Source organism: Phalacrocorax carbo, chromosome 1 (assembly GCF_963921805.1).
Source record: "Phalacrocorax carbo chromosome 1, bPhaCar2.1, whole genome shotgun sequence".
Taxonomy (NCBI): domain Eukaryota; kingdom Metazoa; phylum Chordata; class Aves; order Suliformes; family Phalacrocoracidae; genus Phalacrocorax; species Phalacrocorax carbo.
In genome coordinates this window covers 24,499,767-24,518,085 of record NC_087513.1, presented here as the reverse complement: position 1 = coordinate 24,518,085, position 18,319 = coordinate 24,499,767, and the positions used below count along the sequence as shown (strand labels likewise).

At 39.6% G+C, this 18,319-nt stretch overlaps 1 protein-coding gene across 5 annotated transcripts in view; it reads right to left on the bottom strand.

The window, feature by feature from the left end:
* Positions 1 to 12,714: 12,714 nt before the first annotated feature.
* The window catches only part of POT1 (protection of telomeres 1), an 80,175-nt gene continuing 74,570 nt past the window's right edge, over positions 12,715 to 18,319 (bottom strand). For all 5 annotated transcript variants that reach the window (XM_064446207.1, XM_064446184.1, XM_064446199.1 and 2 more), the window contains 2 exons: positions 15,674 to 15,779; positions 12,715 to 14,644 (listed from right to left, as the gene is read on the bottom strand). In XM_064446207.1, the coding sequence (XP_064302277.1) occupies positions 14,532 to 14,644; positions 15,674 to 15,779 (219 nt within the window). In that variant the 3' untranslated portion in view covers positions 12,715 to 14,531. The remainder of the gene's footprint in view (positions 14,645 to 15,673; positions 15,780 to 18,319) is intronic.

Sequence of the window (18,319 nt, the reverse complement as noted above, 5' to 3'; positions counted from 1 at the left end):
TGAATCTCCTATGGACATCTGTCATCATCAGGAGAAACACCTTAGCTGGTTATGATGTCATGAATGAGCAGCTGGGACAGTAGTAAAAGGTTTTCTGCAAGTTAAAACATTCTTTGATTTTGAACAGTGACTGTAAAACTGGAATCTTAGAACCGTGTGTGTACTGGGAGAGGACTTTAAGAGCACAGATGGCTTTGCAGGTAGCTGCTAAAGCCATTGCAGGACATGGATTTACTGTACAATAGCAAGGACAATGGAAGCATTTTCCTGCCTGTTATCCTACAAAATTCACATTCTTCTCCCTACCGCCAAAATTAAATGGATGGATGGATGGATGGATGGATGGATGGATAGATAGATAGATAGATAGATAGATAGATAGATAGATAGATAGACAGACAGACAGACAGATAGATAATAAAGAAAACTATCTAAACTCTGTAGCTGGAAAGCAAAAGCAAGATGAATATAAAGCAGCACAGACTTTCTCCCTCAGTCTGCAGGGAGACAACCTGAAATAACAGTCCTGAGATATGTGAGCTGCACTCATCTTTGCTATGACAAGTTAATGAGAGCAATTTTTGGTCATCCTCTTAATGACTTTACTGTTGATCAAATCACACTAAAAGGAGAAATCATGTTGCAAAGATCTGCGGAGTCCAGTGTGAATAGTGAATATTTCCAGCAGCAAGAGGAGGCAAATCTGAGCTTTTTCAAAGAGCTCTGGAGAGCCAACCATTAGTACTATTTCTCCTATAATGGCCTTTTGCTGGAAACAGTTTCACAGGTGATGTAATTGGTTAAGACCTAAGACAATAATGCTGCCAAAATGGATGGTTGCTCCCTACATCTATGTAGACAGTTTCTACATCTTTTCCCTCCTTTTCTCTCTCTCTGCAAAGATTAGTTTTGAGCTACATCAGGGGGATGCTGAGCCAGATCATGCAACCCTACTACTACCAGCATGAAGGAGGGCCTGGGAACTTATGACCAGAGACAAATGCAGGACTCATCTTTTCGGTGGCATCATGGACTTGCTGGGGCTTAAGGGATTTATGAAGCTGCATCTTCAGAAAGAATTGTATCTATGCAAAGCCTGCTGATGCACAGGGCCTGCCATGGGGATGTTAGAGAGGGCAGCATTTTTTTTCAAGATCCAGTGGTGATATTTCAGGACATCAGTGGTGGTGTCTGAGGTCAACGCAGCAAGCTGGATTCACAGAACCGAGATGAAATTCAGAGGAATTACCATCTAAGATTAAGTATCAGGTAAGAACCCTTGACCCCACAGTGTCCTTCCCAGACTGGAAAGTCACTGCTACACTTCCACAAAATGAGTTCTCAGAGTTGGGCAGTATTTCAGAATGCAGTCAGGTAACCAGACACAGGAGCAGCTTCACAGAGCTTGGTATCAAGCCAGGCTGTCTGCTCCTCTTGCATTGAGGTGCACCAATTCCATCCATATTCTTTGTTACAGGTGAAGCAATTTAAAATTAATTCCTGCAGGAGCACTAAACCTATTAAATATATGAACACAAGCTCCTTTTTTCTCAAAAAGGTAGAATGTAAAGGATAGCTTATGTGTTAAAGGGATACATCTGTTAGAGGAATTCTTTTCCGTGTACCAAACCAACACATAACAAAGTAGGGTGTTTGAGATACAATAATTGCTTCCTATGTTGGAAAGAATTGAGCTCTAGCCTTTTGCCAATGAAATAAGTTTCAAAGTTCTTTTGCCTGTACTGGTATAATATCTATACTTACTTTCCCATGATGGTTTTGGTAACTGTGCCACTCTAACAAGATTAACAATCATAATCATGAAAGCTTTTCTGTGTGTTCACATAAAGTTTTGTTTTTAAGGCCAAATGTCTAATTAGCAATCAGCTGGAGCAGTCTGAAGCCAACAGTAAATCTTTGCTATAAAGTGCAGTATGTTTAGGTCTTCATTCCATTACCTAGAAAGAGCCCCACACTGGGGATTCTGATTCACATAGTCCAACCTATCTGTAATGTAACTGCTTTGAAATTGCTGTAATTTCAGAAGGGATGAATAAGGCTCATTGACTTTCAGAAAGCAACAAGAGGACTCTTCTCCATATTTCCAAAGATGAAATGTTAAAGATAGTGATTGCTCATTAGCATTCAAAGAAGGGCTGTTATCAATCTCAACTCAAACTCTAAAATTGCTGGCACAAGGTGTTTAACTTGCTTGAAAATGAAAACCAGCACTGGATATATTGGGCAAACTTTCAAAAATTGATTCCTGCCTTGCCTGGATGTGCAAAAAGAATGATCATGGAGTTGTAAAGATCCAGTTCCTAGCTACTTTTCATACCCACACAGATTATGCACAATATCAGGACCCAGGTGTATAATCTCAGAAGGTAGGAGCTTTTTCTATTTCTTTTAGAAGTATTAAGTGATGACCTTTAATCAGACTTGGTTTTCTCCATATACAGTAGTTTTCCTGCTATGGTTTTAACACAGAGGCAAGATTTATTTCACACTTGTGCATGATGCTCCATTGCTTTGAGTCCATTTCCTTAGGAAAAGGAATAATTCACTAGTGTTCCAGAGCTCTTGAATGGAAGCATCTAACAAAGTCATTGGACAAAAACCTTGCCAGCTTTTCAAAAGACAAGCTGAACAGTTCTCTAAAAAGTGCTTTTGAAAACTTAGTTACTTTCTCAAATGGGAGATGAACAGTATTTGAAACCTTGACCTGTAGCAAAGCTAAGAAAGGAAACTGAATCTCTTGTACTTGGTGGACTCTAAATGGGACAACACCCCTTCCGGGAAAACAGCACAATCAGCTGACCTGTAGCTGCTATGCAAGTTTGTTAATTATACTGTTATCCTGAAATCCTTTCCTTCACATCCCCCCCATTCATCTGTTTCATTTATGTGTTGCAACTGATCATAAATATGCATAAGCTACAACAGGGACTGCCTCTATATGCCTGCCTGTGAGGGGCATAACACACATGATTCCCAACTCTGGCTGTGGCCCCTGGCTTGACTGGCTTAAAAATTATGTGTATTAATCAGATGTTTTCTGTCCATGGAGATCAAATTGAAAATACCTCTGATGCACTTCTAACAAAATAACATGATTGTTCAGGCTGAGATCTTACTGTTTTAAGTAAATTACAATGAAATACAGTTGCTATTGTGATTGTCTGATGCCAATTTTTCTGACTAATCCTTGCTTTCTTTCAGCTCATTGTGTCAGTTTATTTTTTCATTCCTGTTCTGTGTTTGAATCTCACTTGATGGTCTCAGCTAAGTTTGAAGTATGACCACAGTGAATTAAAATGCTCCTCCTGATGTTGGTTTTTTTTTAAAAAAAAGCTAGTAAAAATGTTACTTCCCGAATAGTGTTATATCTAACACATTTGTCATTCAGAGCTGTCATTGTTTACTTCAGATATTAGCAATTACTTCGGATATTGGGGAATAGTTTCACCTGACTGCTTGTTTCATTCATCTGTCCTGAATAAATCTGAATTTACTGGTGCACCTTGAAGCTCTTTCAGTTTCACAATGATCTTTGTATCTCAAGTGGCTGCAAAAGACAATAGCTGAATAAATAGACTGAACTGTCCAGATGATAGCCACTGCCTCAAGAAATACGGCATAGGTTTTGACTTTGGATTTTGCCTAAGTGGACATATGGCTAGCCAAATGCAAGAGCCTATGGCAAAACCTATATAAAAAAAGTCATGATTTTGTTGGACTGTACTGCAGGAGGACTCACAAAAGGCTTACTGGGATTATATCTATGCTTGTCTCTTCTCTAGAGCCAACTTTCAGTTGTCATCCTCAATTTGTGTAGCTAAAGTGGCTTTCCCTTTGAAAGCATCTTAATGCAACCAGAACAATAAGGGTAAACAAGAAAAGCTTAAACATTCTCCAGATATATGCCAAAGAGATTCCCATTACAGAATAAAGGGAAGAATAAAAAGCTCACGCTAGAGGGTTTGTAATGAAAATCTTATTTACATGAAAAGCACATTTACAATATCTGCAAATAATAATAATAAAATCCAGATTAAGAGAAATCTGTGGAGAATTTCCCAATTCCTTTTTTTTTACACGTTAATAAATGAAACAGCATTTTCTTCCAGTGAGTACATACATCTTTGGGGCTGCAGTAGTTCCAGCACCATTAAAAGAAGAGATGTGATAATCATTTGCTCAATTATTTGAAGCCCTTTCCATCCACTTGCATGTCGCTCAGATGAGTTAATAGTGCCACCGCTTCAAGTACAGCTGGGTAGAAGTGGCAACAGATTGTCTAAGGGGTTGATTTAGCCTTAAAAATATCACTCTGGTTCTGCATTGGGGAAGACAGATGGGTTATTTGTACAATTAGGCCTTAAGTGTTAAGTTCTTCTCTTGATTAAAATGCCCAAGGCCTCTATTGCCAAGTACCATTTAAATTGTGTGCATCTAGTACAGGGAAGGATATACCCTTAAGTGTTTAATAAAGTGTTTTTCAGATAGCTGGGTATAGAAGGGTAGAACACTACACATTTCTGTCCCACATTATTTCTGCTCATAATTTGAGAAATCAAGCCATTTATAGATCATAACCAAACTTATTTGTGTTCACCAAAACCTCACATCTCATCAAGAGCCTGGCTCTGCGCCATCAGTGAACGGGCCAGAATTTTTGAATTAACAACTTCCCACATTATTGTGCTGTCAATTTTCCTGCTGTTCTCTTTAAGTAAAATCAGGGCATCTCAGCCACCAATGGCAAGACGTCAGTGTCTTTGTGCATGGGAGCCTGCCCCTGTGCCTATGGAGTTCATACACGGTGCTGGGTGCAGGTGCCCGGGGGCTGGCAGCGGGGGCTGCAGGGTGGCCTCTAGGAGGCCACGATGGCAGCACCTCTGGAAAGGGTAAAATGCTGCAACAATAAGAAGTGAGAAAAAAAAAGTGTAATAAACAGTCCTGCAGGCACAAAGTGAGAGAGGGCGGAGGGGAAGGAGGTGCTTCAGGTGCTGGAGCAGAGATTCCCCTGCAGCCCGTGGAGGAGACCATGGTGGAGCAGTTACCCATGCTGCAGCCCATGGTGGACGCGGCACTGCAGCAGGTGGATATTTCCTAAGGAACCATGGCCTGTGGAGTGCCCATGCTGGAGCAGGCTCCTGACAAGAACTGCAGCCCATGGGAAGGATGCACACTGGAGCAGGTTTATCCCAAAGGACTGCAGCCACTCTGGAGCAGGGGGAAATGGGGAGCAGGAAGGAGCAGTAAAGAAGAGCTGTTATGGGCTGATCACAAGCCCCATTCCCCATCCCCCTGTGCTGCTTAGGGGGGGAAGGGGTTGAGGAGCAAGGAGTGAAGTTGAGTCAGGGAAGAAGAGGGTGGGTTGAAGGTGCTTTAAGTTTTTGTTTTTGTTTCTTACCATCCAACTCTTATTTTTAATTGGCAATAAACGAAATTAATTTTCCCCAAGTCAAGTCTGTTCTGCCCATGAAAAGTGCGCTCTCTCTCTCTGTCTTGACCCACAAGCTTTTCCACCTTTTCTTCTCCCCTGTCCTGCTGAGGAGGGGGAGTGAGAGAGCAGCTCATGCAGCCAGCCGAAGTCAACCCACTGCAGCCAGGCAGGGAAATGGTATCTCCCCTCCCACTCCACTGTGACATCAGCACAGGTCTAAAGGTGTGGAAATTCATACAGATGCTGGTTTGAGGATGTCATGGTGTAACCCCAGCCAGCAACCAAGCCCCGCCCAGCTGCTCGCTCACTCCCCACCCTGGCGGGATGTGGGAGAGAATCAGAAGAGTAAAAGCGAGGAAACTTGTGGGTTGAGATAAAGACAGTTTAACAGGTAAAGTAAAAGCCACGCACGCAAGCAAAGCAAAACAAGGAATTCATTCCCTCCTTCCCATGGGCAGGCAGGTGTTCAGCCGTCTCCAGGAAAGCAGGGCTCCAGCAAGTGTAACGGTCGCTTGGGAAGACAAACAACATCACTCCGAACGTACCCCCCTTTTTTCTTCCCCGGCTTTTTATGCTGAGCATGACATCATATCGTATGGAACATCTCTTTGGTCATTTGGGATCAGCTGTCCCGTCTGTGTCCCCTCCCAGCTTCTTGTGCACCTCCAGCCTGCTCGCTGGCGGGGTGGGGTGAGAGGCAGAAAGAGCCTTGACTCTGTGTAAGAACCGCTCTGCAATAATGAAAACATCCTTGTCTTATTAACACTGTTTTGATCACAAATCCAAAACATGGCCCATACTAGCTACTGTGAAGAAAATTAACACTATCCCAGCCAAAACCAGCACAGGTACTCTGTATGCAAAGGTGAATAAACCTCCCCCTAATTTTGTTAAGAAAAAGCCTCACATCTTCAGAGCAGGGAGGCTGGGCAATCAGGAAACTCTCTGTGATCAAATCTCACTGTCTAAATCAAGTAACTCCATCTCTCATTTTCACCCTTCTCTCCAGTCTCCACTGAGGAACAGTACCAGTGAGAGCGCTGTACTGTTTTCAGGTGCCTTTGCATTTGCTGTCAGTACGGCACTGTGCCTTATGCACATCCACATCTACCACTCCACCTACAAGAAGTCTGAGAAGTTTTCATAGTGTTTTTTGTGTGGTTATGTTTTTTGGTGGTTTGGAGTTCTTTTAGTTTGGTTTTGGTTTTTTTTTGTTTTTTTTTTTTTTAATTTTGACTAAGGAAGGTAACTACAGTGTCGTGTGAGACAGTGGGGAAACACCTGTTATTTCAGCCAGGACATTACTGTGGGAGGCAGGAAGCACTGATCCATTCCTGACTTGAAATAAATTTGTTAAGAAAATATGATGAAGTCATAACATTGTTGGGCCTAATTTTCACTTGTCTGCAGAGAGAACACTGCATGTAGCCCATCTCCCAACTCCAGTCTGCAATGAAATATGGTGGGGTACTGGGTGGGCTTATTGAAAATATATCTATTACCACTGATCCCATCTGTTATGGCACCTAGTTCTCTACAGTCTTCTAAAAAAATAAGCTTATCAAGATTCAAACAGTGCCAACTGGCAATTGTTTCCCTCTACTCCCTACGCAAAGATCAGAAATGTTATTTTTTAACCAAGGAAATTGGTCAAAAGTAATTTTTCAACAAAGAATTTTCTTTTACAACAAGATGAACCCTAGAAGTAAGCACAAATTGTAAAGGAGTAGCTAAGGGGCTGTATTACCACAGTACCCCCTGGCATTACGCACAGTTGTCCACACTTTTTTTGCAAGTGTGCAGACACAGCTATTGTAAACTGCGATTTAATCTGCTGCTGTTTTGAATTTGTCAGTGTTCTCCTTTTGATCAAGAGCAACTGTTGCATTTTTTTCATATTCAACCTCCGTGAATATATTTGGGGAAAAAACCAGGGGAGTACTGGTATGTTCGATGAAAAGTGATGGTGTTTTGCACTGAGGAGGTGCCAGTTCTTTTGGGAACTCAGTAAGAAAGGCACCAGCAGTCAAAGCTGGTTAGATGACTTATTTTGAATGGAAATTATAGAAAAGGTGACAGCAATCTTATGTCCCTCTTGAATCTGGGAAGCGCAGGTGCTGCACAATGAGGTTATCCCCTCCTTGTGGGTCACGGGTGCTGCATGGCGTTCCAGTCCATGCTGGGGTAGAGGCTCATCAGTCCCTGACAGCTGTCAAGTCTGGAATCTGGGCTCAGCTTTGATGAGTCCCTTGGACAGCGTGCTCCAACACTCTTATCCCAGTAAAGGTATGGTTCCCAAAAAGATGCATGTATTATTTGAAGTGCACAAGATAAGGCACTATACATATGATTGAATACATATTGAATACATGCAAATTGGTTTCTTATGCATTTATTACGCATACCTTGATTAATTGTGCTATTGTATAAAGCAGTTGCATGGTATCCATGGCACAGAGGCATACACGTGAGTAATCATGGATTACGCTGTTGGTAAGCACTCACAGGCTACTCAGAGTACACCTGTGTACACGAGAAAGCAGCAAGCACACAGATCTCTAACTCCTTGTACAATAATCTTCCAGCTGCCTCACTGCAGGTAGGGAAGACTGCATGGAGGAGTTCTTAGCGAATATTAGTGACACTTCTTATCACCTGATATGTTCAGGATAGCCTGCTAGATCCCAAAGCAATGACAGGCTCCAAGCAATGGTGTTTCTATACTGACATAGATGGTTAGACTTCAGTACCAGTAAAATAAACTGGAAAATCCAAGGGTTACTTGGACTGGATTGGGAACCTAAGTATACCGACTATGAGGAGAAATGCCTTAAGAATTAAACACTCAAGGAAGACAAGTTGATCTTCAATAAGAAAAAAAGTGCTTCTCAATACAGTGCCTCTTCTGAGGTCTCCCCTTTATTTGAGCAAGTAGTTTCATTACACTTGTGATCAGATTAGGGTTTTATTTATTATTTGGTTTAAGTTTCAGACCACAATTCTTTACCAAAGCTGAATTACCAAAAGCAGAATGTATCACTGTCACATTTTCCCTTGTGTCAGTTTCAGCTGCAATTGATTTCAAATTCTGATTTGCTTTGCTGCATGTGCTCTTGACAGGAGTATTTGGTACAGCTCTATGCTTTCCTGACGCATACTAGCCTATGACCTCAATATTTAAAATGAGGCTTACACACCTTTGCCTTAGCCACCAAGAAGTGAGTTAAGAATTCCTTGTCCTATCACATCAGATCAGTCATGTCTTTACACAGACTGCAAAGTAGGCCAAAGACACTCACATTTTCCAGGCCTTACAGAAGAGCTAAATGAGCTTTGAAACCAATTGCTATTTTTACAACGCCTTGGTAAGCTTGCTGTGAAAAGGTACACTTACGAGGTATCACTGTGTAATACAGTCCTTGCCAGAAAAAATGATCGGATATGAGCAGGCCCTGGCACTTGGTGAAGTGCAAGAATGCATCTAGCTAATGACAAATATAATAATTTTGCCAAGTTTTTTTTTCACACAATCATTTTTTAAAGGAAAAACCAAACTGAGCTCTCTCAGTTCAGACAGAAACGATTTCCAGTAACTGGATCCAGAGGAATTAAACTTGTTTAGAAAAATAATTGTCAAGTAGTAGCCTAGTTAATCACTTATGTATGATTGGAATAATAATATTAAAAAGGATACTAATTATCAAATCATACAGATCATGGCAGTCAACAGATTTGCAACAAGATTTTCAAGTTACAATATCTGATTTTTAGAAGAGCACTGTTAGATATTTAAGTCCTCATTAATCCTCATTTCCAACTGTCCTTTCATGTGTAACTTCTGACCTTTCCCATCCCTTCAAAGGAAGCTTTTCAAGCTTTCTTTTTTGCTGCGAGAAAGACCCAAGCAGTGCACACTGCTGAAATGCATTGACTGACCTGTAGGGGAAAAGCAAATCCTCACCTTCTCCGTTTTAATGCTAGTTCGTTGACCCTCGGCAAAACACAGCAAATAGTGGAAGTGTAAAGTAGTAAAGTATCTGTCTCCCTTTAAGACAACTGTAGCTTTATGAGCAGTGAGACCATATGTGCATCACTATATGTACTGGGGTACCTATGCATGATGAGAAATCAAAGGGCGGCATGTCAAGATGACCTTTGACATCTCTCTATACTGTGGGTTTACATAAAACTCAATCACTGCAACGGCTTTATTTTTTTTTTAATGGGATTTTGCACCTTTAGCGTAGGAAATGGTGACAGGAAAAAGATGGAGTATCATATGAATCATAAGAATCTACGCCAGAATAAAAGCATTATTGTCTGTCGCAAGCCTCTTACCCACCCCCGTTAAAAACAATAAAACCATCCGGTAGTACACATCTCCCTGTGACTGACGATATTTTTCATTTGAAACATTGCTTCAGAGGGGCTTTGTGTTGCTTAAGGGGTCATTTGTAGACAGAAGAGAGAAATAAAGTCTGCACTTAAATCTGTCCAATTTTCAGTGTTCGGTTCTGCCACTCTTTTAGTCACAAAATCCAAGCAGCACTTCTAAACTGCCATCATCCAGAGGTTTCCTTTCAGTGAATAACACCTCCATAATTCAAAGCTACCTGATAGCCAGTCTTCAAAATCACAGTTAAATATGGACTCAATTATAACGATGTAGCTTTTTACTTCACAAAACTATGGTTTTTAGCAGTGGTAGTCCACAGACTGTACACACACAAGAGAAGGTACAGAACAAACTTATGCTCAAAGCTCTGTGTGAATTAGAACAGTTATGAGACAAAAAAAAATCATTTTTTCCTCTCTGGCACAGATTTCCACATTAAGCATATTTCCTCCTAGTTTACTTGCAAAAATTGAAATGAAAACAAGTTATCTACTAAATGTAGATTTATTCCTAGACTTTCAATTTGCTCAGTTTATGCAGACAAATGATAGCATTGCAGTAGCTTTATGGAGGCACCTCTGTGTGCATGTGTTGGAGTTGTAGCAGAAAACAAGGGAAAACACCTTGTAGCATTGTTCTGGGGTGAAGTCCATCCATAGCTTTACCACAAATATGAACTCATTCATTATAACATAATTCTGCTTTATATTTTTCAAGCACTTCAGATTTGGTAATCCTTCACCTGATGGATGTTTCCACAAACCCGAGTTCTTACTGGGAATTCCGTGTATAGGAAATGATGTGAACAGGAGCTGCAGCAAAGTGTCTCAGAAAGACTCTCTACCATCACTTCTTGCCTTTGCTACTGTCCTCTGAAACTGTTCTTCCCTTCTCTCTCCATCTTCTGCTGAATTTCGTTGTTTCCAATTCTTAATATTCACTGTTCAGTACACTTGGAACAATGCATGCTTGAAGTAAATTCTTATTTGAAATGTTTTCTCTCCTCCACGGAAGAAAATTTTCTGCATTGCTCCCATTCCATCTGAACATATGAACAACTTGAACATATGTATTTGCTTAATTTTTTCACAAGTCCATTTTGATATTTGGCCTTGCCCCTTATTGCAGTCCCCCAGTTCCTGCTAGTTTTATGTATGAATGCAATGGCTTTGGCCAAAAAGTGACCCACTGCGAATAAATTCTTGTGACATAAAACACTGTGGTATTGAAGAGTTAAGCACTCATCCCTGTTAACACAGGAAACTCTCTTCCTTCTGTTGTAAACCTCAGCCTGTTAGCCTGTGGGCTTCGCTGTCTTTCTGCAATCCCACCTCCTGCTGCTCAGTAGCCAAAGGATTAGTACTAAGCAAAGCATTTCAAAGTCTCTTCTGTAAATCTCTGGATCCCATAACAGGAAAAGCTGATGAGAAAGTTCAGTCACCACAGAACAGCAGGTCATGTACCAGGAATGCCTCCTCGTTTCTGCAATATATGTTACTCATTTACATTCTGTCTTTCCAACTGGAGTTTCAAGAGCGTGTGAGGCATCCAAGAGCTTATGTCCAACTGACTTTAGAGAGACTCCCAAGAGGAAGTGTTTAAAACAAGGACTTCAAGGAGCCTGATCATACTGGCATTCCTGAAAAAACTATCCCACGTTTATTTTGTTTTCTGTTGTTAATTTTCTTTCTGAAAGCTCTCTTTTTTTTTTTTTTAACCTACAATTTTACCATATTTAGGCACTCACTGGTGTAACAGGGTGGGGGGGGATGGGCTTATGTTCCCTTATTGTTCTTTTATAGTTTTATTATTTTCCCTCATAACTTATCCTTTACAATCAGATGTTCTTTGCCCATGCCTGTGGTGATGTTGCAGTGTGCTATATACTTCACATTCACAGAACCACAGAATCACAGAGTGGTAGAGGTTGGAAGGGACCTCTGGAGATCATCTTGTCCAACCCCCCTGCTTGAGCAGGGACAACCAGAGCAGGGGGCACAGGAACGCATCCAGGTGGGGTGTGAATGTCTCCAGGGAATGAGACTTCACAACCTCCCAGATATCCATTCCATGTGTATCTGCCATTTAGCCCACATTTCTAATAAGATGCTGATGTTTTGATGCAGTTACCCTGTAGGCTGGGATGTCTGTGGATGGAGAAGATGAGACACCAGGAAGATATGCCTGGAGTTTTCATTGGTTCTGAGTGTACCAATGTTAAACTCATCTACTATTGGTTCAATTTTTGAGTGTCTTTAAATAGATTACAATCTATTTCAGTAATTTTTGTAAAATATTAAAATAGAGATTTGACCTTTTATTAATGTTTTAGAAACTTAAACCATATATCTGGTTAAGAAACTGTCCAAGAGAAATGTGACTTTTGTTTCTACCAAGAAGGTTGCTGGTAACAGCTGAAAGTCACTGCTGCCTGAGATGCTCAGCTTTCAGAAACTGGAGTCTGTTGGTGCTCTAAGTTCAGGTCACAGCAATCTCAAGATTTCCACCCATCATTCAGCTATTCGCAGGCCTAAACACTGACCAGGACGAGTAATTAAAGGCCAGAGTCCCATCTCAGTGACTTCCATTGATCCATATAAAGGCTACCAATGAGACACAAACATTTTCAACAGTATACTAATCCCTTTCTATACAGTGATCTTTAGTATTGTCAAATATGTGACTTTTCATTACTGATTAAAATAATTTTTATGAATTATATTTAGAAAGAGAATTAAACATCTATGTTTCAATCCAACAAACTATACGTTCATTTGGAACATTTTCTTGGATGAAGGCTACCGATGACAAAATTTTCACAGTCTTATGAACAAGGAACTAAACTCAAATACCAAAAAAACCTCAATATGTGGAAAAATATTTATTAAACATTTTAATACAATATTCAACTGTAGAAAAATCAAGTAATGTATATGCAGAGTTTTCTGGCAGGCATCTCAGACAGGGGATGTGCTGAAATGGATTTAGTTTACACTGAAGTTCAAAACATTCTCATCTATTATTTTACAAAGACTTATTTAGAAAAAATGTACAATATCAATATCTGTCAGAGCTGTTAACAAAATTCTAAAAATAAAAACATTTCCTTCCAGTGTTTTCATACACTATATACAAGAAACGTAAAAATGAAGGCTACCTTCAGTTTAACGCCTAACTTCTGAAATTATTTGGATATAGCCAGTGTCTAAAGTTTATAATACCCATTTAATAACTTGTTATAACTATTGTTCGCTTATGTGTTTATTCACAGATTCAGGCAAGCTTTTGTAAGCCAGTACTACTCTTTGGTCAACTGCTTGCTCGATTCCAAAGTTGTTTTTTTTTTCCTACTTTTTAAAGGAAATATCCACAAATTACTTTTAATATTGGTTCTCCCTATACGCCAATCAATAAAGAACATAATTTCCTGGTTTCTGACATATAAAGCCTATATAATATTTTAGAGTACCAGAAAGATATTTAGATGAAATTTTACATGACAAATTGCATAATCTACTAAACATTCCTGAAAAATTAAAAATTGTCATCTACTATCAAAATAATAATCTTCTTACAAGTATTCCACCCTGTTTTTAAACTCCCTTAAAAAAACAGCTGTTTTAAATGTTAAGTAGTTTTGCTTTGATGGAAAGCATTTGATTTGACAGGAATTTCTACATTAATTATCAGGGGAGAAACATGTCCTGAATTTGTCCTATGGACTTCTGAATGCAAAATAAATCCACCAAGTAATTTTTCTAGTCCGTCAGTATTTTCAAGCCATGATATCACTAGATGAGTTCTGTATCTCTAAATTTAGTCATACAATCTGATTACGCAAGACAGAAAAGGCAGATCTGGGCAGTGCAATCTGACAGTAAATTTAGCCAGATACATGAGAGCCTTTGAAAACACAGACCCAGCTAATAAGCATGTAACAACTTTGTTATCCAACAGGGCTGCCTTAAAAATCATTGTGATCTAGCAAATGTCAATATTCATTTTACAATTTTACGCTGCCTTACTTTCACAGCTTAACTTTAATTTTAGTGATAATCCTTACACGGTCACATTCGTAACTCCGTCAAAATCCATAGTAACTGGTACACACAGCAGTTACCTTAGTATGGTTAACAGGAAGAGTTCTGTCTACATGTACATATCAGTGCAAAATCAAAGAAGTGTCTTAAAATGGACGACCTCCTTCTCGAACTGGCTTACTGAGAGTGGTTACATGTGCTTGCATAAAGTAGTCTGAGAGGAAGTTTACTAAAGAGTTCTTTTTCCCTATCACTGCTGACATCATTTATTTTAACACAGAAATTAACAAAGCAGCATCATTCTGACTCTACTTCTAAGTAAAACTCACCAGTTCAGACTGATCTCATTGCTGCCTTTCTGAAGGACAGATGGATACTAGATTGCTTCCATCAGCCTGAGCCAAGCAACCTCCAGTGAAAAGCTTAGACCCTCTGCTTGCACTCAGATCACAAGGCTGTATGCCAGGAAAGTAGTAAATATATCAAAGCGTAATTCCCATTCACATTAATATACAAATTATAACTTCATACATACAGGCTGAATTCCTAAGAAAGGAACAAAGATTTTTTTATATGGTCTCTGATCTCCCAAACCCCCCAAAACTGGATTCTTACTGGAGTACTTCCTATTAGCGACACACCACTACACAACATCTTCAGCAACTGTTGTGTCAAAAATTCGGTAATGAACTTGATGTTTCATCGCATCTCTGACATTGTAGGACTTGATAAAGCATTCCAGCCATGGCAAGTCATCTACAAACAAAACCCAAATTATAGTTTAATGTTAATTTCTAACTTTTACAGGGGAGAAGTATAACCTGAGCAGGATCTTAACTAGGATATCTAAATGCATACAACAGGTAATAGGAATAAAAATGAATTTCTAATTTTGAAATTCCAATTTGTATCTTAAAATTTCCCACACCATCTGAAATGGTGTTCAGTGACAATCTTCCAAGCCTTGTCCTCCCCGCCCTGGCACCCCCCTGAAACACTTGGTACCAGTAGCTGCGCCACAGTATAGCACATGTAAAGATTTCCCAATAATAAAAACTCATCGCAATGTGTCTCAATAAGACAATTTAATTGGTCCCAAAAGGAACATCCTTTATACCCTTTACAATAGGGCCACTTTTTTTAAGTATGGTAAAGACTCCAATGTGGCTGTGGTGGTCACTGAGAGCCATGTACTTAGAGGGAGTACACTCCGGAGATCGGAGCTCGGCGAGACATGTAGCTACCTTGGACATGTGCAGTTTAGGCAGAGCTCCTTTCTGACACAACAGAAATACTGCATAAAAACCTCTGTGACTGGATTTGGATTAAGTTTTTGCTAAATTTCCACGGATGTTTCCTGTAGCAAGGGATGCTCTAAAACAACACGTGCATTCAAAAGTAGAATCTCACCCAAAGCATGTGCCATACGCTGAATTCCCTTTCAGTTTTCCCTAATGTGCTGAGAAATTCAGTATGAGGGTGTTCTGGTTAACTTCCACATGAATACAAATGACATGTTAGCGCCTGCACAGACATGCTGTATTCACACATCACTGCATGCTACACGAGAATTTACTGAACCATTACTTTTCTTTCTCAAAAGGGAGTTCTACTATTACAGAAATGTATCAAAACAAATTAATTGGAACTCTCCTGACAGGCTCCTGCATTTCTCTGTTCTGAGTTTTGCCCATGTGTAAGTTGAATTCTAAGACTGCATATGCAGTAGCAGATTGAAAGACCCTTTCCCTTCCCATCCCCCTTTTAAAATAATGGCAAGCTGACCTAATTTTCTTCCTGGAGGACAAATCGTATTCATGGTCATCTGCATCTTTTGCTGAAGAAAATTATTAGTTAAAATTTCGGAGGCAGGAATCTGGAAAAACTTTTCCTGGAAGAGAACAGAAAAATATGAGGTGTTAGAATTGTGTAAGAAGTCATTAGCCAGAACCCTGACTGCATGTTCTTTTATAATTTAAGGAACTTAGAATTATCCAGATAGGTAATACAACAGGAGAACAATTTTATTTCTAAAACTGTTCAGATACAGAAAAAAAACCCCAAACTGTCTGAAAAAATTAAGGCTGTATGTCAGCACCCCTGAGTATTCAGGGTCTACAGCCACCCAGAAAGCACACATGTAGGTCTGCATATATAACTGGCAGCTATTCCTCATAGACCTCCATCACCAGTGTGATCCTCAGCAGTCATCCTCAACAGTCCATCACTGCAGTGAGCAGAACATTTTGAGAGGAACAAAGTCACCTGAAAACAAAGGGGCACTGCAACCTGGCTTCATACAAGTGGAACGCCCTCGGTTTGAGTGTCATTTTTTAATTGGAGAAAAGGAGAAAGGCTTATACTGTGGGACACATTTCTGAATGGAGGAGTAAAATAAAGAATGGAACACTGAAATGTTAAATAAACCTCTTCTGTGTATTTTTAAACCATACGGAGTATGCATGACTGACAAAACTCCCATTTTATTATTTCCCAGTTTGTTACCTGATTTTGTATCTCTAAAGGCTCATTATCTTAAACCTCTCAAAGTGAGCTAAGGTTTTTGATGGCAATTTCTCCTTTTTGTTAAAAGATACAAATACAGAATAATCTGCCTTTGTTTAATTTTTGTATGACACGTTTAATGGAAGTGATCACAAGTTAGCGGATAATCCAGCAGCGAAACTGACAGAGACAACAACATTTTCCTCTCATTCTTCCAATTCTTCTGACTACAAAATTTTTCCATTTTTTCCTTCAGTGACTTTTCCTATAAAGAGGAAAGAAAAGAACTGAGAGCGTTCCTTCATGAGTGTGACTGGAAGCTAGTGCAAAGTTGCACTTCAAAGCAGCCCAGTTCCTTCTCAGGTGGTGCTGAAAGACCCAAATTTAGGCTTGGAAGGTACTGGCTTGTCTTTGAAGTACCACCAGCGGGAATGCTAGCAGCTGGCAGGCACTTCAGAAGAAATTGTGGGGTTTTTTTTCCTGCAGCTAAGCTATAGTACCGAGCAGTATCTGATAAGAATCTGAGCTACCCTGAAGTAGAGATTTTTGGAATTCTGCCTTGAGAGGTGGTTTGAAATCTTTCCCCCCACCTTCCATTTGCAGTTTAGTTTCTCGATATGAAAAGGAAAAAAATACAGTAGAAGGAAAAGATGACTAGCTGAAATGGGGATTGCAGTCTTTGACCTCCTTTGCTGCTAATACACTGTGTATTTTAAGAAAACACACATTTTTTCCAATATTATTTTTACTCATAGGCTTAAATTTAATCAAGGAAGAGTATTCCCTTCAAAGTTATTTAGTACAATGGTAGAAAATATGCAGATATATACACATTAAATAGCACTGCTGTGGAAAGAAATCCCACTAAATTGTTTCTGTGTCCCATTTTGGACAAAGCTATAACTCTGAAGTGCCACTACACTGACTATTTTCCTCTGGGGTATAAAGATTACTCCAAATATGTATTGAGAGAATCCTGATATTCCCAGCTGTGAACTGCTGGAATAAGAAAACACAAAAATGCACTTACAGAAGGACAAAAGGTACAATGAAATACTAATCTATTTTAGATTATAACTCTCCTCTTTACCAAGTTCTCACTTTTTTATTATTTTCCTTTTTCAAAATGATTGACATACCATCTCAAAATTTAGATAGCAACTAAAATGGCTGTGTGCATGTGTGTGTAAAAAAGCTTATGAATTAGACTAAAAAGGAAATAAATAAAAAACCTGAGAAGTAAATGGCAGTTTACTGTCAAAATGGAAGATGTCTGAAGTGGATTCTGCAGGGGGTTGCCTAAGTCTGGTGATTTTGACATTTTTTCATTAGTGCCATCCTTTATGGAACAGCAAACAGGCCCACTATGTTTACAGACAAAATCAATGTGGGGGAATTGCAAGTATACAGGGGTAAAGAATCAGAATTAATTTTTTACAAACTTGGGAGTTAGTAGGACAAAAAAACCCAACCCTCCCCCTCCACTTTCCACCAGATACATGCATAAAACACTGCTTTTAAGCAAGCCAAATCAACTGCTCAGAAAAGAATGAGGAATAATTTCTTAAAGCCGAGGTTCTACTCATAGGTGAAGGGATTATACCGTGAATCAAGGAATTAAGTGATCACCATACTGGTTTATACATATAGGAGCATTAACTGGCAATGCCTTATGCTTTTCTAGCACTTCAAGGAAGATGTGGGCCACCTGGGAAGAATTCAGAACAACAGTGAGGATGGTCAGAGTTTTCAAGTAACTCTGATATGGAAGAAAAAACTGATATGAAAAAAACCTCTTATATGGAAGAAGATAGAATGAATGATGGTTTTTTAGCCTTCAGAAGGTAAAACCATTATACAGTGTGTAGAGACAGGAAAACCATCTGTTCTTCAGTGTCTCAGGTAGCAGGAATGGTCTTAAGTTGC